Raw genomic sequence first — 21,950 nt, 5'->3', positions numbered from 1 at the left:
GGCGTTTATTTTTGCTGGCTGGGGTTAAACCACGACACCAAGTTATAGCCTGGCAGAAACTCTAGTATACAAACTGTAACACCTGAAAACAAGGTATTTATCCTGTATATGTTAACATAAGTTTAATTTATACTGCAATATAATCAAGTAAAAAAAAAAAACAAAACAAAGGATATAATCATTGAAAAATCAAATTAATTTAATCAACTGGACTTCTAGACTTGCTAGGTTATCTCACCTCCTTTAAATTTAAAATATTTGCACCAAAGCAAATGCACAAGCTTTCCATGTATACGTACAGGATCACCTGGAGGGCCTGGTAGTCCTGGCTTTCCATCTCTTCCTGGAGTGCCCTAGAAACAAATGTAAAATTTGATGGCCTTAAATCATTGACAAGAGACACATTACTTTTTGCTGTATATATAGAGAACTGTCACTTACATTAATACCAGGGGTACCTGGAGTTCCTGGTAATCCTGGGGGTCCCCTAGGGCCCTAAGAGCAGAAAAGGTCATTTAGGATTTAAGAACATTTTTCTTTTACTGTAAACTTCTTAAACTAAATTAATGTTTTTTTTATATTAAAGAGAAAACTTATATCCTACCTGCACACCTGCTGATCCAGTTGGACCTATAGGACCCTGCAAGAAAACTCCAAATAATCAGTAGTTACACTTTTTGAGATAAGGGAGATGAACTTCACAAAAAAATACTCCATGTGGATATTGGTGCAGTTCGCATTGCAAGAAAGACTTGCTCTAAGGTTTGGCTTTAAATCCAAATCTAATTTTGCCAAAATTAGAGAATTCAAGATTTTGCTGAGGCCAATTTTTAAGGGCAAGTAATACCCTTAGAATAGTAAAGAGTAGTAAATAGTAAATAGTAAAAGAATAATAATCTGTGGTGAAACTTGCTATTTTGTGAGGAGATTCACAAGGAAAGCTGATATTCAGTTGAATAAAAACAAATTAGATTATTTAAATTTAAATGGGTAATTTTTAAAATTCAGATTTGAAAATATTTTAACTGAATAAATTATTTTAAGGATTATTATTTTAGATTAAGATCTCAGTGTGAATCTCTAGTCACCTTTCTCAAACATTTTCTCTCTGTACCTGAGTCCTGTCAATAAAGTGAAATGCATCAGCTGACTATACTGGTCTGGACCGAAGAGAGATTGCCCTATTCACCACAGTAGAACTCATGTAATAACGTGTACCACCTACCATCTACACCATCAATACCATCAATTTTTTTACTGAATATTCTGAAGACATTGCAGATGGCTTTATTTAAAAGCAATGGAAAGAAACCTGGGATACAAGCCGAATAACTGAAACACTTATTGCTGTAGAAGTTATTTAGTATGAATGCTCCAGATACACTGCATCAACTTGCTTCACGTTTGATTTTAAACTGCACAGAAATGTGTGAAGCAAGCTGTGCAAAATCAGGACTTTGCTATTTCCTGGCATAGTACCTGGCACTGTAAGGTTCTCATTTATAAGCAGTAAACCTAAGCTTGTAATTAGCAGTTACCACAAATGAAAAAGCTCGGAGCTGATGCAAAGCCTTCCACGCGTCTTTGCCTTTTCCAGTACCAGCATGGATTTCAAAATGCCATCATCTACAATGTTGAGTATACCTCTTCTCTTGTACCAGAGGTACAAGGTTCTCTATCTTAGGCTGGATTTTGTTGACAACTGCAAACAATTGTTGCTTAGCAACAGACACATTTAGTCTGAAGATGTCTCAACACCATCACTAGGAAGCTCATCTGTAAAGTAGCCATTGACTCTTTCAGTTCTCCAAGGCTTCAATTTCTCACTTAGCACTAGATCTTTCTGGGTCTGAACAAAGGGAAAAGATGCTGAGTGGGGAGTCAAGTCAGAAGGGAGTTCATGGCATGGCTTTTTACGATGCTTTGTTTACTTGTTGCAGTTTCTCAGCAATGCAGAGTGAGAAGCCCAAATTGTGGGCATTGGTATACTTACTGGTGATCCCTGAATGCCTATTCCAGGGGGCCCCATCTCGCCGGGTGCTCCTTGTACACCAGGTAGTCCTCTTTCTCCCTGAGAGGGGTACAAGGCTTTCAGTTACAACAGGTCTGAAAATGTAAACTACCACATTATCCTTTTTTTTTTTTTTTTTGAAACAGAAATAACATATTTATTTATACCTTTGGTCCCCGTGGACCTGGGTTTCCAGGAATACCAGTGGGACCCTAAAAAACGAAAATCCAGGAAAAAAACAAATTATGTTTTGAAATCAAAAAAGACTAGCTGAATCTTATTGCCAAAATTAGTCAGCCTTTAAGAATAAACTATGACAGATTTACATATGTCTTCCTTGCTAATACCATTGTCACTAGGAGCATGTGTGAGCCTTGCACTATTTCTAGACTAGATTTTAGTGCACTTACAATACCACTATAACATACATTTCAATTCTGAAATTACACCCAAAAAAATACTTGTTCTGATTTCTTTCATTGCACAATGAGAATTCTTTAACAGTTGTCCCTACAAGAAATAAAGTCATAAAAGCCCTTTTCAGATTATGGACTTACTGGTGTTCCAGGCAGACTTGGTCCAGGAGGCCCCACATCACCTTTTGGACCTGGATGTCCAGGCGGTCCCATAATCCCACCAGGGTCCCCCTACAAGATAAATTTGAACCACTAATTGAAATGTGAGAATTTTCTCTTATGAAAAAAACTCTAAATATTATCAAGGTTGTCCTAGAAAGTGCCAATACTTTGAGAAGAAATAGAGAAGAAAAAAAACCCCATATTTTCCTTCAAAAGTTACAGAAGAAGAGGAGGCATGGACCACACAACCACTGATAGTAACTAGCATTCTCTCGTTTTTCCATGCTTGCAATGCATCTGAGCTACATTTCTTTGTCCCCAGGCCCCTAATACGCAGGTTGGCATTAAATCCTGCCAATTAATTCACAGTAACAGCTTCAAACTGTCTCTCTCCAGCTATCTATCCCTACCGCTAAAACCCTGCTCTTCACTGTTTACACCTCTATTTCTTACTTCAATGCACGTAGTGTCTCTTGCTCCACATCTCTACAACTCCTCCTGTTTACACAGGTGAATTTGTGCCTTTTATTACGCTGTCCTCTTGTCTTTTACACACTCCTGCATCATTCTCTGTGATTCTTTCTCAATCCACTACTTCCCATTTGGCAAGACGAATACATTTTTGTCATTGTTCCACAGTTATTTTCTTCTCCTGCCTTTTCATCAGCTCACTTCTTCAAACTATTAATGGATTTTATTAGTTCCCTCGTACCTCACAATGTATAAATACCATAACACATCACATAGCTCACAGTATGCCTGAATATCCTCTTTGCTCCCCTTCTCTACATGCAACGTATACAAACATACCATTTTTAACTCTTGCTGATGTAGCTGAATTCTAACTAAGGGATTTCTACACAGCAAAATACAATGCCATAAAGAGATGCCTTGGTTCGCATCTGAGAGAGTATAGCTGCCCCAGTGCTCTGCCAAGATGAATATGTCTGACTGTGAAGTGGGATTTTACACATTAGTCTGGTTAGGACACTACACTGAAAAGGCTGTTCTGTGGTCAGGACCTGAACTGACATTTCTGCACTGGACAGATTTAATGTAAGAGCCCAATGCAACCTCCTTGAAATATTACTTAAATTATGAATCTAAAGAGCAACTGGGTTGCCAAATTGGCCTGCAGCATTTCCGAGGAGCAGATGGGGGTTGCTGCTTGTACATTTTAAAATCAACTCATAAAGCAGCCGCACAGATGGAAGGAAGGAAGGTTACAGAAGGATGGAAGGTTACTTTAGAGATGACAGTCTAATATGATCTAACATATCAAGCTTAATTAAAAATACTTAAAACATACCTTGTCTCCTTTAGCTCCTGGGTTTCCTGGTACCCCGTGCTCTCCTGGTAAGCCCTGGAATTAATAAAAATATAACTGTACATTTTTATAGCTATTCCCTTAAAGATTATCTAAAATTACAGATGAAAACGAGTTTACACTGGATTATTTACTTGCATTAGTATTGACCCAAAATGTTAAAGAGTACAAGTTAATGAATGCTTCTTTAATCAAATATATGAATCATTTTCTTTAAGTTGAAATGTAATAATCAAGATTATTTTCTGGACCCTATCAGGGCAGAATGGCAGAGACTGACAGGTTTATTTCTTCAACTTCAAAATAATTCCAAGTCTTGAAAATCAATCATTTTTTTCAAGGAAGGCAGTAGCAGGTACAAACTTGAATTTTAAATAAGTGTCTCATCTTTTTTGCCTATGAAGGGCTGCATGATTTCCTACACTAGTTAATTATTCAAATTTGTAAAAGCCTCAATGAATTCCTACTCCTGCCCTTTACTTAATCCACAAAATTTCTTTAAAATGTTTTAGATATTTAATGGACAGTCAAATATTTTCAGCAAAATAAATATATTCCATCCTTTCTTTTGTCTAAATCTTCTCATCTTTCTCATTTTGATTTTAACTTCAGTATTTTCCCTTGCCCTTTTCACAAAGGATTTGTTATACATGCTGAGAAATGAAATAATAGATTAAAATCTAAATAGAAACTATTTAAATAATAGGGAAGGTTAAAATGTGTTCTCTTACTACACTGTAACAAATACAGAAAACTTTTTCCATAACCCTTCAATGTTATTCAACCAACTATTGTATCAAGCATTTTATTAAGAATACCAGTTATTTTCACAGTAAATGACAAAATTGTCAAAATTGAACAGTAAAATCTAAGTATGATACTTAATTCAGAATGGAAAATGAACTTTCTAAGAAAAAGACAAATAAACACATTGTTTTTATTTTTCCTCACAGTGTAAAACATAGTTTTGTGAACACTGACACATGAAGGATGACAACATTTTCATGCCAGTAGTGAGGGTTCAAAAGCTGTGTGTTCGCTTTCTCCACTGTATTCTGTCCTTAATACAGACAAACAGCTACTTGTTTCACCCAGCCATCCAAATTAAAAGAATAACAAAACAAAAAAGTATCTTAATGAAGAATATTCTGCTTATACCAACACAAAATCATTATAAGAATATATGGAAGTTTAAATTTACTGATTATGGACGTCGTGTCCTACCCTATCCCCTTTTGATATTGACATAAAATACATACAGTCTATCTTCTTTCTTAAGGATTTCTTAGATTTTTTTTTTGGTTGGACCAAGCTGAATATATGAGTTTTACTCATAAATCTGACCTAAATTCTAAGATAATAAACATAATTGTTTATTCTGTTCACCTTATTAATCTTTACCCCTTTTACAGTAAGTAAAACAATTCAGAATAATACAAAACCATAGACAGAAATAGGGAAGGCCATGTATTTAAATCCTTGAGGTACTCTTACTTTCCCTGTTTCTTCTCATTTTGCTCCACACACACTGTCTTTGTAACATGGATATAGCATTAATAAAACTTTGCTAGAGATTTTTTTAATTTTCACCTACTCCTGTGAGATAAGAGTGATTTTTGTAGAGCTAATTATCTGTGAATCGGACAAATTAGTATTATCATTCTTACTTGTTCAGATGATAACACAAGGACAAAAGAGCATAAGCAAACGGCAGAATTTTATCCTGAGGCATCCCATACAACTGTGCTTCGACACCTGATTGCTATAGTACCACCCACAAAAGGAGCACCTATGATAACTTCTGTGGTACTGCTTCACTGGCTAACTGTTCGCACACCACACTTCTGCAGCTTGGTGAAACCGCACAGTACATACAACTTCTCCTGGCAGTCCCCTGGGTCCGACAGGTCCTGGAGGTCCTTGCAGTCCCTGTAAAATGATATACACGCTTGAGGTAAAAGTCAATACACCTGTCGTAATTCGGTGTAAAGTGTTCTCATATACAAATAGATCAAAACGTCTGGCATTAAGAATTATCTTCTACATGGAGTAAGAAGTACAGAGTTTGCTCATTCTCCTTAATCTAATGTTTAGTCCAATAAATCTTTGGGACTGATACGTACAAAATCCAAAGTATGTATACAAAGCAAATACAAGTAATACAAAGGCACTACCTAAAAGGGAAAGACAAAACAAAAGGAGTAAATCAAGATTTTCTCGCTCAAGGGACAGATCTAGAAGTGATTTTTTAACCACGTGGTAGGTGTTCCTTCTCTTTTTGGAACAGATCTCATCAGAAGGACTCCAGGGCACTGAAAGAAAAGGGGATTGAGATGTGGAGATAAAAGGATGACTTGATGCAAACCCTAATGATCCTTTGGATCTCTATGAGCCTCTTCTGGAAGGTATACAGTGTGAAGGTGACCTAGATTTCCATTGCAGTAACAACAATTATTTCAGTAGCTGCTACCAAGGAAGGACATTAGCCTCCAAAGAGCAGTCTAAGGACTTAGAGTGGAGAATCATTTTTAAGACCACAGTTTCGTGGACCCTATAGCTGCATCTATTCCCCCTGGGACTTCTTTTGATGATCTAAGGAACTTGGGTACTATCATATCCAACACGAATAGTGTTGGGTGGAGGTTACATTTTCACAGTTTCCAATTCTACCTTTATTTGATACAATTCATGGCATCATGAGAGATTCTCATGTGCTTCATTTGTGCTTCAGTTACTTTCTTCAAAGCAAGGCAATGACTACTTTGACAGTACCTGCAGTCTCATAGGATTAAACACAGGAACCGCTAATGTATTGGCAGTGGTTACTCCTTGCTTCACTGAGGGATAAAGAGAATACACCCAGCTACTGGTGGTTTTGTAATTGTAAAACGGGTGCTCATATTCCTGAGTGACCAAATAACATTTGAGCTTTGCATAAATATTCCTTGCTGAGTGATGCTGAGATCAACAAGAATTTTATGAACTAAAAGTAAAATAGCCATAATCCATGCACAAACTTTTCACATAAACTATTTGCATTCTCTGCTCTTTAATACTAGCTAAAGAGTTGATAGCATTCAGAGTCCTCTTAGAGAATGTAATGGCTGTTAATATCACAAAAATACCTTTCACCTACCTTTGATCCTGGATTTCCAATAAGACCAGGTGGTCCAGGGTCTCCTGTTTCACCCTAATGATATTGTTTGAGAAAATGGAAAAATCCAAATTTACTGTTACATCTCCCAGTATCAGCTATGTACACCAGTGATCTTTATAGGGTGTACAAATCAAAAAATACCTTATTTCCTTTTGATCCCTCCATTCCGGTTTCTCCCTAAAAATAGCAGGTACAACCATAAGAAATTAAAACTTAGTAACTAAGATCAACTGAGAGTTTAATTTGCTACTTTAAAATACTGTAATATAGTTTGCAAACTTAACAAATACTGAGAAAGCATTAAAGAATTTCTGATGCCTTGTGCAAACTCTGAAAGGCATTCCTCTTTCAAACTAATTCTGTTTGCAGGTTTTCCTAGTGTTTTAAAGAAAATTTGTTTGAAAACACCACATTTGCTTAAGAGCTTCTCCAGTCTAAAGCCTATTCTTCACCACTAAATCTCTATTGGTGACACAGTATTCATCTCCAAAACCACACATTATTACAGGATGCCTTATTTTGGTTATTATAATATGTTAATCACAAGTATCTGAGCAACCTTCAGTTGTGTATTAAACAACATAACTAGCTTTTGTCAAATGTCATAAGAGAGGACAATAGTTAATTAAAAATAAGCAATATATGTAAAGAGACTCTTACAGAATGAGTGTTCTGAAAATATCCCCCAAAATAACAACAAAAATTATGCACACATAAAATATAAGTAAAATATAAGAAAACTCTCTGATGTTAAATGCCACACTGGAAACTGGTAAAACAATTAAAATAATACAGTTCAGCCCACATATAATTTTGTGAAATAACTGAAAGAAAGGAAGAACCTTCAGGGAACAAAAAAAGCATGTGCTTTAAACTCAGCTCATGGACTGTACCAACTACAGAAATGCTGAAGAACAGGGCATCTCTGTTTTTTATTTATAACCTGTGTGAACTTGATGCATGTGTAAGAATGAGACAATACATATGCTATCCTACATCATCACTGAATCTAATGAAAGTGTACAAGGAAAAGAATTACAGCATGAATACAGTATGAAAATCATATCAAATGTAAATTATTCACATAATCAACTCAAAACATAGCTATACTTACTGGATCTCCCTTGTTTCCTTTTTCAGAAGGCTCTCCCTAAGGAAACATAGGGAAGAGGTTAACACAGATTTATTTCAAATGGTAAATAGTACATATATCTGGTTTTGGTGAAGAATCCTTGAAAAATGTTGGGGTTTTTTTAAACCTTTTTTAAAGTTTTTTTATACTTATATTTTATAGTTATAATATATAAGTATATGGACTACAAAAGCTTACTTGAGGAATGATGTTGATTTAATGATAAGACCATGACATGCATGATCCTTTCAAGCAGGAGCACAAGGGAGCATCAGGAACATGGACTAAAAGGAGTGACGATGTGTACAAATCTGACAAATTCTCAAACACAAGTGCTTTATAACACACAAAATCATGAATCTGTCATATTGACAGAGTAAAAAAAGTTTCTGCCTTCATGAAAACTGTTTATACACAAGGATATGACCAAAGAAACCAACTGGAAGCCTAACAGCTGAATAGTAAAATGCCTGTTATTCAGCGGATAAAGAACTGGGTACATCACACGTTCCTAGAAAAACACAATACACACCTATTCCCCAGTAACATCCCTCCCCTCCAAATCTTTCTGGAAAGTTTAAGCTTAAACTAAAAGATATTAAATTAGGAAGTTTATTTATAAATTTTAATACTTGAAAGACTCCTGTTTTCTCATATAGATATTGAAGATCACATTTGTAACTTGAAAAAGTATGAATGGTGTCTAATTCGTGAGGCAATCACGGGTCATAAACTAATATAATCATAATTTTAAACTGGTATTCAGTAAAAGACTGAATGTGTTTAAAGTTAAGGACTTTGTGAGCTGTTGGAACAGAGCAATTTACTTGCATATGTAAATACTCTCTCAAGGAGGGGCTTGGGTAAATTACTAAGGCCGTTCAGAGACTGACAGCTTTTCCTATGCCCGAATATATTTTCTTGATCCTGAGTATATTTTCCAAGATTTGATTCATAATCAGTATAAATTCCAGTATCACAAATAAGCACGGAAGTAAGGAATTAATTTACCTTTTCTCCTTTTGCGCCAGTCATTCCCAATTCTCCTTTTTGACCCTTTTAACAAAATAAATTATATTTAAAACCTTTTATATTCTAGCAAATCCAAATAAACTCCTCCTCTCCTTCAACTGTACTTTGTTCTGCGTAGGGCACAAAATCTTAACTTTTATTGCAATAGAAATCTGAGATTTAAACATCTGTACATTAATTTAAATGACTGTTTTCTATAGCAGATGTGCAGGCTTCTCAATAAAAAACTGTGTCAATCCTGTGACATATCCAGAACACTCGTCTCTCTTCTTCCAAGTTTAAAAGGCATCCAATTGTTAAAAATTTATTCCATTGTTTAAACAGGACAGATGCCTATAAACAATATACTGTCATATGGTGTGGATTCAGAATTTGACCTCCACATAATTTTCAGAGGCTGACTATAAGTATTTTTGGTATAGCAAGTCCCACCGTTACAGAGAAACTGCTTTAAATATTCATGATTTACTATTAAAAATATTTTTTGAATTTCAACTTTTTTAGAGTCTTTTCCCTCTAACTGGCAGGCCAGCTCATTTGACTTCTCCTCAGACAGTATTATAGAAACCATACATAATTCTTCCTGCATTTTCCCTTTCTGGTTATCATATATTAGAGGAGAAAGGCTCACGTGCTGCACCTGCAGGATAGCACGATGAGTTGGATATTGGACTACACAGATCAAAGAGCCAGTCAGATCTAAAATCTATTCCTTCAAAGACCATTGTGATAAATCAAATAAAAGATACTGTGTTAAGGGTAGCAGAGACAGGTTAGATAGGCACTGTGACATTTCTCCAAATTCATCCAAAATGCTTACAACGTCTCCTTTCTGGCCTTTAGGTCCAGGAGTCCCAAGTAATCCTAGTAGTCTTGTATCACTCTGGGAAGACAACACCACAAAGATCAGAGAACAGAACATGTCACCATTTATTTACAGTAACAATTTATTTCCCATAACAATTTCATGTAATTTACCAGTATGTAAATTCAGAAGTCCTAATTTACTAGTAGAAAGGGATACTAAATGCCTATGCAGTACATCTAAGTAATGTACTGCAGCAACACATCCTTTGTCATGCATTCACACTCCAGCCAGACTAGCAGAAGATGAACAAAAGCATAAAAGGGGAATGTCTATATTGAATATTGCTATGCAAATCTGTGATTTTTTTTCTTAACGCAATGCAAAGAACATATTTTATGCTCATTATTACAGTACATTTCTCAAGTATGTTAGAAAAGAACAATAAAAATCACTTCTCTCCTACGACAAAAACACAAGCTTTTTACTTTTGAACAGCATGAAATGTAAAATAGAACTAATTTAAGTCTATTACATCAGTGAGACAGAAGGCGAGGGAATGAGTATGATCAACAGGCTCCGCACACGGCTCCTCAAAGAAAACAGACGGATTTAAGGACCAGGGGTTCAGGTTGTATACTTGCTCAGGTATTATTGCACTGCATCTATTTACTCTTCTGTACAAGGTAAAGACACAATAAAATACAAAGTAAACGGTTTCCTCTTCGCAAACGAGGCTCTGACTACCTAAGGGGAACATGTTTTCTTTTAATGACAATGGAAACAACACCAATGGCAACAAAACCAATGACCCTGAAAAATGAGCTTAAGTCTGGACCCAAGGAGTCCAAGTCCTAGAACATCTGCCGCTGGGCTGAATGGGAACCCTGAGCAAGCCAATTCCCCTTGCCATGTTGCTGTTTCCAGATCTCTAAAATGGGAGAACATCATGATGTTTACACTCTGTTAATATTTTCAGAAGTTGATAACTGAATACAACCTGAATAAAATTCATAATTATTTTACAAATGTTAATATCCTGAAGGATCTTCTTCAGTGTTTAGGGTTCGTAACACTGTCACCACCCTAATTACCAAAATCGGTTCCAGAGCAAGAGGCAGATACCCAAAGAAGGGAACCTGAGTATTGCTGAGAAGTAGCTGACTACCACTTGACTGAGAACAATCTAGGTGTCTGTTATCATGAGTATACTATAAGTTATGATTTATTCTGAGTTGTGCATTTCTTTTGCATACATGGAGGAAAAAAAAGTGTATTAGACCAAAACACTACTTTTATGTTCTTTGCATATTTATAGGCCATTTGCTCTTTACAACAAAATGTAAGTAAAATATGCCAAAGAAAAAAATCTTAGAAAAGTAATAATGAATTATTCAAGAATAATCTATAATTATAATGAATTATAATGATTTTGAAACATTTCCTGAGCAGATTGTGATGTAGTTTCAATTGCTTTCTGTTGTGGTTTACTTTTTATTTTTATATGTTGGAGAACATTTTAGATTAAACTGATCTGTATGCCCTTTCCAAAGATGTTTAGAAGCAGGCTTGACTGAAGTGACCTTATATCTATATATGGAAAACTGATAAGTAAAAAGATGACAAGCAGAGGCCTTGAAAGCCCGGGCAAAGGATGACAACAGAGGCCTGAGAGTGTATAAACACAAATCATGAGGCATCATTTACTAGTCACTGAAGGAATGCAACCTACAGAGCAGGGCAGAACTAGTTTCTTGGCATAACGAAGAGAACAAAATGCATGTATTAAACACACGCAAAGCATCTTATTTACGCTGAAAGTGCAAAAGACATAACAGGAAGGAATATAAAAATAGTCACATGCCTTGCAAGAACAGGCACAAAGGAAGAACGATGAGGGAAGAAATGCTCCAGCACTGTCTCCCCACTAAGGATCAAAGCTACTACTTATCCTCAGCAGGTTCCCCTCACCTTCGTTAAAGAAAGACCGCTGTTCTTGGTTTGCCATTCAGCACAACTTGCTGCTGCAATCAGCAATTGTATTTATAGTGCTCTCTTTCACTGCATACATGGATCAAGTAAATTATGCTTTTAAAGACTTGCGCTCCAGCCTCCTTACACAATAAGGTAATTGATACTGAGCCAGGAAAAGCTTGGTTGCAACAAATTATATAAATACATTGCGCAATTACAACTACTCATTGATACCATACAGAAATCAGAAGAATTGCAGATAATCTGCTAAGAAACAAGAAATTATAGAAAAAAAAAAAGACATTATTAATTATGATGGGTCTTAAGATCTCTCTCACTGTTCCCCCACATTTCTTGGTAGCAATTTCTCATGATTCCTAGAAACATCAATGCAAAGAAGCCATACTAACATCCTCAGGAAAAAAAGATATTCAAATTTCTATAGCAACAAAAATATGGTCACAATTTAAACACTTTAAAAAACCAAACTGAAAGAAGACCTTGTGAGATCCTTGAGAACATGCATAAAATGTTGGAAAATGACAAGACAGTTTCCTGTGGTGTAAGGAATCTCAAAAACCTCAGAATATCACTGAAATATGATCTTACAAATGCAAATAATTGAGGCACATTGCAAATTATATACTGGAATGTGAAAGATTGCTTCGTACCTCCAGGTGCAGTGAATAAAATCAGCACACACCATACTACGTAATAGGGTGGGGAAAAAAGGAAAGTTACTGGTGCATACATCTGCCTAAATGAATAATCAAAGGTAAAGCAGACAAGCTGTCCCTGTCTTTAATGACCTCTCTGATGTCTTTGTCTTGTCCTTGATGGGAATATCCATCAAGGATAGATGGGAAGAAGAAAATTGGTAAGCTGTACAGGATTTACAAGATAATTAATTTATAGACACAGAGCAGCTGGTCTACATTTTTCCAGAATATTGTTGATCAGGAAATATAAGACACTTTAGGAATTCTTAGAGCCTTACAATGATAAGAAATGTGATTTTTGGAGACAGATGCTTGCCAGTTCCTGAAGATCACCACTGTTTGTATTTTCTCCTGCAGAATTAACCTTAAAGGGACTATCAGGGTAAAAGAGATTAATAAGAGTTACAATAAATATAGTATTGATAGAGGAAACAGGGCTGGTATCAGTGAAAGCTGTCTTCAGCAGGAAAAAGAAACCAGTAAGAAAATAAAAGGTATAAAACCAAAATATAGAAAACTTCAACACATACATCATCAAATGGCAGACCAAAACCAGAAACTAAGTCTCCAGGTATGAAAATGTCCCTGTCCAGGACAGCATATAAAATTATGCTTAATTCCTAATGTATGTTCTAAGGTGATATACTGATTTGGAATGGATTAAATATCAGAAATATCAGAGAAATCACTTCAGTGATAAAAGCAACTGGAAAGATATGTTTGACATGAATTTTGCTCCAGAATCCATACTCAAAAAAAGATTTTAGTACTCATATGGGTATGTTATATAAGAAAAATATCCTGAATTCACCTGCTCTTTATATTTATGCATTTTAATATTAAAAGAAATGGATTTCTTCCAGGTTTGACCTGCATGACTTAAAGTGTGATACACACAATAACCTTTGTACTAAGCAAATATTCCTGTAATAGTGCTTCATCAGCCTTTGAACGAAATATGATTTTCTAATCAGGTAAGTTATGAACTCACTTTGGCATCAATTAAGAAAACTTGCATGATCTTTGAATTACGATGCCTTACAATGGCAGACACTACCACTGCTTAAATGATTTGAAAAATCTGTGGTAAGAATTTAAAAGCTCTGTCACATAGAACATTGTCCTATGCAATTTTAACTTTTTTCTATGAAGTGCTTGTAGCTGTAGGAGATTCTATAATTAAGACAATATTTTTATTAGCCTATAATACAAACATAAGGACAATTCCCATCGATTGCTAGCAGATCTTTTAAAATTATGCCTCCTTGTCTTTCTATTCTACTCCTAGGATCATGACAGAGTAGGTCAAGGAAGAAAAAATGTCATTACGGTTTAGAGCAATTACGTTTAGAAATGGGGAGCTCGTGCTTTATGCTAACAACTAGGTGGTCCACCCACCTCCTTTTTGAGTTATACCAAGCAAAAATACATGAGTAGAAGATGGATGGGAGGTAAGACACAGGGCAGCAGGAGAGATGACACAGTAGGTAGGTGAATGGAGTGTGGACTGAGACTATACAGGGATGCAGAAAGGGGACAGGGAAGGATCTACTTTTTGGATTCATTTGGAATGTGGTTCGCAGGGATCAAAACTGTGGTCATTTCTCTCTTAGATACTTCTAAGTCACAAACACACACACAGAGACACTATATCAAATCTCCATACCTCATTATAATGCTTGTTCAATGAATCCAGAATTCCTTTTAGTCCTGAAGGACCCTATATGGAAAAACATGCATCAGAAGGTCATTTTAATTTAAGTAATGTTATGTTTACATACCTGTATTCAAAGAGCTGTGGTCATGTAAAAGGGTTTATATTTTTATTTGATTTTACAGTAAATTATTTTCTGTAAGTTCATTTTATCTTTTTTCAGGCACAGAGGAGAAGCAGAGTCAGTTTCTAAATCCCTGAGTTTTGAAAACTGGCAACTTCTTCTGGAGTGAATTGGTCTGTCAGAGAAGGCAGAGGTGACATCCATATCAATTTTAACATGAACCCTTTCTGGTATGAGCAGCATCTTTGTTCTGCAGCATTTTAAAACTTTCCACTAACTCAAAGCACAAGTTTTGATGTAGAAGCAGCTCCTAGTGTAAGTAAACAGCTAGATTTTTACCTTAAGAGTACAGAAAGTGAAATTGAGGAATGCCAGAATTCTCCAAAAGACTAACTTCCAGAGCTTTTTTTAGCATTGCAACTTTATACTTATACACATACCTTTCATCAAGAATTTCAACAACAGAGAAGGAACTTCCTACGCAAATGCAGACTTAGGATGGAGAGATTAGAAAACATGTGCTTGGGAAAAATAAAACATTTTTAGACATAATCTGCCATAAACCAAGCCCTCAATGAGTTTTTTAAGTGTTGTAAATCAGGGTAGAACATAAAAAGTTCAGTCAAGATCTTAAGAACTAAAACTCAGTTAAATTTACAAATTAGCATAGTAGCTCTCTTTAAGTTGAAATTTTCACATCATGCAATATGAACTACAGCCACTCATGATGGCTATAAGAAACATTTGACTACATTAATAAGATTACCATATACTCAGTTAAGTCACCTGGTCTGAATGACCTGCATTTTAACAGAGACAGGGCACAAAGGCAACTCTCCTCCTCTGGGGCTTTTTATAATTGCAGACAATTTACCCTCTGCAGCTTTTGTGTTAGTGGGGAAAATGTAGCTGGCATACATGCACCCTAAAGATTGCTTTAGGAAAATGAATTCTCTTCAGTTTTGAAAAGGGTTGTTCCTCAAAAAAATGGAGGCTGTTTATCAGTCAGAGACGCTATGTCAGAGATTAGTCAGAGTTTTTATTGCACATTCGAATTTTGTATAAGATCTTTGTTAATTGTTTTATGTGCACTGTTATTATACATCACACTTACGACAGAAATATTCTGGTGTTATGCATTGTAACAAGAAAATAGCTTTCTACACTTTCAGAATAAGAATCTATTGAAAATTTCTCCCATTTTCATGCTAAAGGACCTGTAAAACTATTACAGGGATCAAAATCACTTCTCACCCAAGATACAAATTGGTCAAGATGAAAATATGATTGTTTTCAAGTGGTTAAGACTTTTGTAACAAGAACTGCTGTCAAATTTGTAGCAGTGCAACAGCAAGACTCCAAAGTATTCCTAGAAAAATTGAAAAACCTTCTATCCACTGATTTCAGCTAGAGATCCATGGAAAATACTGAAATGCTATGTATTCTGGGTCAATATAAGCTAAATAACCAGTCACTATACTTTTCTAAGGAGGACCTCAACTGTTTACTACTTCAGAGTTGCTGCTGTATAAACCATCAGGCAATTCAGGGAAAAAGACGATGACAGGAACAGCAACGACTTTGTCACAGGTGGCATTCCTCACATCTGATAATTTCAGATGTATAGAAGATGCTGCTTGTGAACTGAATATGACAGACAATCCTTGGTATCTGATACCTTTGCATCACAGAACCAGTTGTAAAGATCACTAGGACATAGTAAATGGGTTTGTGGAAGCAGTGTAGTTCAATTTTCAGAAAATAATAGGTCTCATGAGTAAGGGAACTCTGACTATGGCTGGAACGACAAACGATACTGTCACGAAGCTGAAACTGATTTCTGTTTTCAGAAAAGCATCATTCTCTTGGTGGTATAGATTAGTGTTGGTTTAAGAATAACCAGCTTTACGCAAAGAATATTAGGTCTGCACAGATGTTTTAATTGTCACGGTAGTTTAAATGCATATTTGGGTGGACAATTAGCAATAAGAAGGAAAATCACTGCGTAGGAGGCATGCTCCTGTCCCATCACCAGAATATGGTAAGAACATGGAGCCTCACAGCAATGACTCATGAAGACTGAAGAAGGCTTTTTTTCACTAATGCAACTATTATGCATAATTTCTCTTAGCTCCTTTGGAGGGGACAGGAGAGACCGTAGACAATTTCAAAGCAACAGACGTGTAACTTGTTCTCCTCCAGGAGGCTCACTCTTCAGGAATTTCACTGTTTTCAACATGTGCAATTCCTGTGTCTCTAACTGGGAGCAACGAGTCACAAGGCTGGTTTCTAAGTCCCAGCAGCAGGTTACGCTGATGAACGATTATTTAAAGCTTGAGAATTACCACAGTGTAAAGTACTTGTATAAAAAGTTAGACACCAGCTTGACGTTATTGGTTATGTGATAAGATAGCTACCTGAGGGTGATATCATTTGGCTACCATATAATCATATTTTGAAGTGTTCTGACAAAGCATTTAAATGAGGCAGGTCATGATTTGCATTCTGACAGCAAAGCCTTCTCCAGCACGATGCATCTGCTCTGTAAGAGTGCACAGAATGGCAAACACACAAAGTTTTCCCACATGTAGAAGATCATTCTGCGAAACCCTGATGGCTCTCCTTACCAGTAAAGGTACTTCCCTTGAGGCGCTGAACTTCAAAAAGATGAGAAACAGAACCATGTTTTTGATTAACCAAACAGACTGCTTCTTCCTTGGGGAAAAAAAATTCAATCTGATGGAAACTAACTAATAAAAGAGAGACAATCACAAAGTTTCCATGGAGTCTGAAGGTATAAAAAAACAGGAAGATGGTAAAGCCAAATTAAAGTCAAATAGACAAAAGTTATTAAAACTGATGGACAAGTCACTAAGACCTGGCAGAACATTATTGCAGCATACCAGAACAAGACAGGTGTGTTCTGAGATATCATCACTAAATTATGAAATATGATCCTATGTATTTTACTGTGATTACATTGTTACAGAAAGACAGTGGTACTTAAATATTAGGGGACATCAGGAAGATTTGGAAGCCTCATGAAACATCACAGGTGCCTCACTTCCTTTTGTTCCCCAACATCAGAAGAGATACAAAGCCAAAAGTTTTTCCATTCATTTTATTTTGGAAGTATATTGTCACTTCAAATTTACGTTGAAAAATAAGATAAATATAGTCATGATGCTTTGACTGAGATGCTCACTCAACTCTGATTTCTAAAGTTAATAGCAGAATTTTTACTTTGATATCCACATTAAAGATGGCAATCCAGAATTGGGACAGAACTGTGATGACACTGCCTACTTCTTAGATGCCTCAACTTTAACACTGTAATCCTGCAGTGTTGAATCCTTGACCCAGAATCCTTGCAGGATAATAAGAAATAAAGAATTTATCCTCCCTTCTCATTTGCCACCACGTTGTTTCCTTTACTGTTTTTCCACAAATGAAACTGCTGCAACCACACAACCCAGGAAGGATTGAATGCTGTATCTGCCACCAGTCCCAACCTCTTAGATATTATTTGTTCATCAAATAAATCATTTTTGAGAAAATGGAAAGCCTTTGTACATGTCTTGGTTTTGAAAAACAGGTATAACCTCAAAAAGACTCAGAACTGTCTTGTGACTAAGGCAGTCAAGGGGAACTTATGGCATTTGGGTTGCATTCTTGACTATGCCACAGCCTTTGTGCTACCAGAGGTAAACCATCTCTCTGTTTTAGTCTTTCCATTTTCAAAAATTGACATAAATTTAGTATTTTTACCTTTCCATCATTCTTTCTAAAATAAAACTAATAAAACGAGTGTACAACAGCAGAAAATACTTCTATTCAAGATTGTCTTCCTAAACTCTAGTCCCTTCCTTCCCTTCCACACTGTTTCTCTCCACTAATATAGCTGCATAATCCACTCTGAAGTCTACAGACAAAAAAAGAACTAGTAGTATTGGTTTGCAAGTGGAGAAGAAATTAAATTAACAGGAGTTGAAGAATTATTGTACAGGCATTTTCTAGCTTTTGAATGAGAATTTTGCCCATCTGCCACTTTGGATGCTTTTCAGACTTGCTGCTTTCCAAATACCAGTAAAAAGCTCACTTGAGTGGGGTTTCCTTTTTCTTTTTTAATATCAAGTTGTGTAATTGAGAGAACCGAAGCACACAGAGATTACAGTTGTATAAATAAGAAAAGAACTGAAAATGTGTCCTGATTGTTTTCCAAAATTACAAACAGGTTTCAGATGTTATTTCTATAGACAAGGCAAGAATAGAAATACAGGTGCTTAAAAGGAAATAGCTCCAAACTGTGAAATTACTGGGGTTTATAATATATTTTTCTCCCTTAACTTTTATTGTTCGTCTGCATTTCTGTAAAGATGAGACTGCTGAAAAAGTCTACCCAGTCTCATAGTCCATGCAGTAAAATGTGTAAAAAGTAAATTGCACTGGCTGCATCTCAAGAACACGCCATTTCAGAGAACACAGCAGTGCAAGTGACTCAGTGTAATCACTTTACCCATCTATTTCAGATCTGTGCCTTCCCATTAAAATAAAATACTGTTTTTCTGATTATTGTAACGTAAAAAATCGTGAAACTCATCAGTGCAGATGTGCAATATTGTATAACTGTTCCAAAGAGCAAATGGAAAGAATGATGAAGGCATGACGTCTGCCACAATAGAATACATGAAATAAATTACATTTTGATATGGATTTAAAAAAATTAAATGTATATAAACAAGCAATATGACCAACCCTTGCCAGCCATTCCCATCCTACAGTGTAAGCATTTCCAAAATTATTCTAAAAAGCAGCTGAAAGTCCAGCTGAAATACTGACAATTTTCACTTATCATTGCTATAATTTTCTGTTTATTGTAATTAACTGATAACATTCATTCACTTTGAAAATATTGGTAGAGGAATGACAGTATTTCCTGAGGCAGAGGAAAGGCAAACTGCTGGCTACTTAACTGGTTTGATGGCACTGATGTACATACTGAATAACAGGAGGCCAAAACTGTATAGAATTAAATGGAGAAATTCAAGTAGTCCGTGAACTTCTCCACTGCCTCACATGAAACACAAACAAAAATGAAACCCTATTTTAATTTAAGACTTTAAGGAGTAACACAAAGCTAATCCTCCAAGCAAGAATAGTTGTGAAGATAAAAGATATGAAGCTCAGCCCCTTGCAAAGGCAAATGAGGAACCGAATGATAAGCTTCAAGGGCTATAGCAATTGTGAAATAGATCTATTCTGGCTGCAAACAATAACTTCGGACATGTTGGTAGAAAACAGTAGGTTTAAGAGAATGAATAATTGTGATTGCAGTTCACTAACCTGTGATTTAGGAGACCCAAAGTTTATTTCCTTGCTCTGCCACAGACAGCTTCTTGGACAAGATGGCACTCGGCCAAATCAGGTAGTCCTCATGTTTTCTACATTGAAAAACCAGTGCTGGTAGCAATTCCCTTCTGCCAAACAGCAACACTGGGCAGAAGTCATACTCGGACTCACCCCAAAGAACGCTGTTACACTGGTGGAAGTCTGTAGCACAGCTCTAGCTTGGCACTCTTTTTATTTTAAAAACAATCTGATGTCCCACTAAAATGGAACTATTGAGATATGGAATTCCTCCAGTCATAACAGTTCCAGTAGAGACAGAGAAAATTGGGACAGAAAAGATAAAGTTAACCCTTAATGGAGAAACCAGTAAAACTCCTTTTTCTGTCTTCTAGTCTACCTATGTAAATAGAAATACCCGGCTGCTGATTCATGCAAAAGTAAAAATAAAAAAACCCAACAAAAAACCACCCCACCCCAAAACCTCCCACAAATGACCATAATATGTAAAACAGTGCCGGACACCATGCAGCTATTTTCCAAGCAGGACAAACAGAAAAATAAATGATCTCCTCTCAAGAGAACTCTGCACAAAAACAGGCAGGTAGTAATTTTACAACCCAAGACCAGAAAAACATTTTGCCTAAGTGAAGACTGCAGAACTGGGCCTGTACATCTTTAGGCCAACAGCATATAAATACTAAGTTCAGATACCTTCCATACATTTGCTTTTAAGTTCTGGAAAAAAATGGTGCGGGAACTAGAAAGTCAATGCGTTATACCTATGCAAAATAAGCTATGGTCTGCTGGTAACCCCTTCTGCGTTGCTAAGTCCTGTAGATAGCTTTCTTCCGCCATAGCTGCTAATACAAATATCAGTTCGGTTCTGCAGTCAGATCAAAATGCTCTACTTACAGCCTCACAGCATCCTACTATGATAGTATTTCTTTTTGTTTCATAAAATCAGCATTTCAATTTCAGCGAAGAGCCATGCAAAGCAGGATAACAGCATGTGAAAGAAATAGTATCTCTTTCAGAAGACTTTAGAAGAAAATGCAAGCAAGAAAATGTATGAAATACATTTGAAGGGTATAGAGATTTTGATTTCACAATCATAATTTTCAGAATGCTTCGAAGAGTGAAATGAATAGTGTATTTAACAGAAGCTTTAAACTGCTCTCTAGACTCTTTAAAAGGGGGGAAGGGATCAAAAAGCACTAGAGGGAGCTGCTGTTCTACTTAACCCGTTTGGATTCCTTGTTTTTAGCATAAATTGTTACCCGCTGGAGTGAGACACGTGTGAGCACATATCTCAGCTCTCCAGTATTGAAATAACAGAACAGTACTCAAAACCAACATCAGACAGCAAGGATGCAAACCATGAATTCTGAACCAGAAGGGAAAAATAAAATACTTTAAAAGTCTGTAATATTTAATAAACCTTAAAAAATACTCAAAGGAGGATCACCATCTGGGTAGGCTTACAGAAAGATTTTTTATAACCCATCAGTAAAAATCCTCATTGACTCCTTGCCTTTTGTGGGCACAGGATTTGCTCCAAAGGGAAAAAAATGACATAAAAGAAAGGATAAGGGAAAAATGACACAAAAGAAAGGATACCTGGAAGAAGTTGCATAGAGAGTGCCACTTCAATTGAGTAGTTTCATCACCAATTGCCACTCAATCTACGTTTCTGACACTGATACAGGTTTTTAACCAAAGATGTGCACATGATGTTAAGGGACTAGAAACTCACTACAAACACCAATTTTACTGAAAAAAAATCCCCAGAATTAGATTAGGAAAAAAAAAAAAAGATGAGTTATTGAGAGAGGGTTAGAAAAGTCATATTAGAGGCAGATAAGAATATCAAGAAAATCTTAAATGGTGCCATGTGACAGGTAGGGAAAAAATTATCATTTTAATTACTCAAAACTCACACCACTTAGTAGTGTCCAATTTAAAGCCCTTTTGACTCTTCAGAATGTGGTCTCATAATCCCTCCCTGCACACACTTTTTTTAGGACTGTCCTTATACAAAATCCCTTGAGTATTTATCCTGTTCACCAACTTCTTCCTCAAGGAGGCAGA

General features: G+C 36.1%; 1 protein-coding gene across 1 annotated transcript in view; it reads right to left on the bottom strand.

The window, feature by feature from the left end:
• The window catches only part of COL19A1 (collagen type XIX alpha 1 chain), a 211,131-nt gene that overhangs the window by 42,193 nt on the left and 146,988 nt on the right, over positions 1-21,950 (bottom strand). Inside the window, exons 18-31 of the mRNA XM_075145288.1 lie at positions 14,402-14,455; positions 10,058-10,120; positions 9,217-9,261; positions 8,188-8,223; positions 7,215-7,250; positions 7,053-7,106; positions 5,792-5,845; positions 3,899-3,952; positions 2,569-2,658; positions 2,179-2,223; positions 1,994-2,071; positions 605-640; positions 442-495; positions 300-353 (exon numbers count right to left, since the gene is read on the bottom strand). Coding sequence (XP_075001389.1) covers positions 300-353; positions 442-495; positions 605-640; positions 1,994-2,071; positions 2,179-2,223; positions 2,569-2,658; positions 3,899-3,952; positions 5,792-5,845; positions 7,053-7,106; positions 7,215-7,250; positions 8,188-8,223; positions 9,217-9,261; positions 10,058-10,120; positions 14,402-14,455 — 753 coding nt within the window. The remainder of the gene's footprint in view (positions 1-299; positions 354-441; positions 496-604; positions 641-1,993; positions 2,072-2,178; positions 2,224-2,568; positions 2,659-3,898; positions 3,953-5,791; positions 5,846-7,052; positions 7,107-7,214; positions 7,251-8,187; positions 8,224-9,216; positions 9,262-10,057; positions 10,121-14,401; positions 14,456-21,950) is intronic.

This window comes from Calonectris borealis, chromosome 3 (genome assembly GCF_964195595.1).
Source record: "Calonectris borealis chromosome 3, bCalBor7.hap1.2, whole genome shotgun sequence".
NCBI classification, from domain to species: Eukaryota; Metazoa; Chordata; class Aves; order Procellariiformes; family Procellariidae; genus Calonectris; species Calonectris borealis.
Note: the sequence above shows the minus strand (reverse complement) of the source record. Positions and strands in the feature narration are given on the sequence as shown.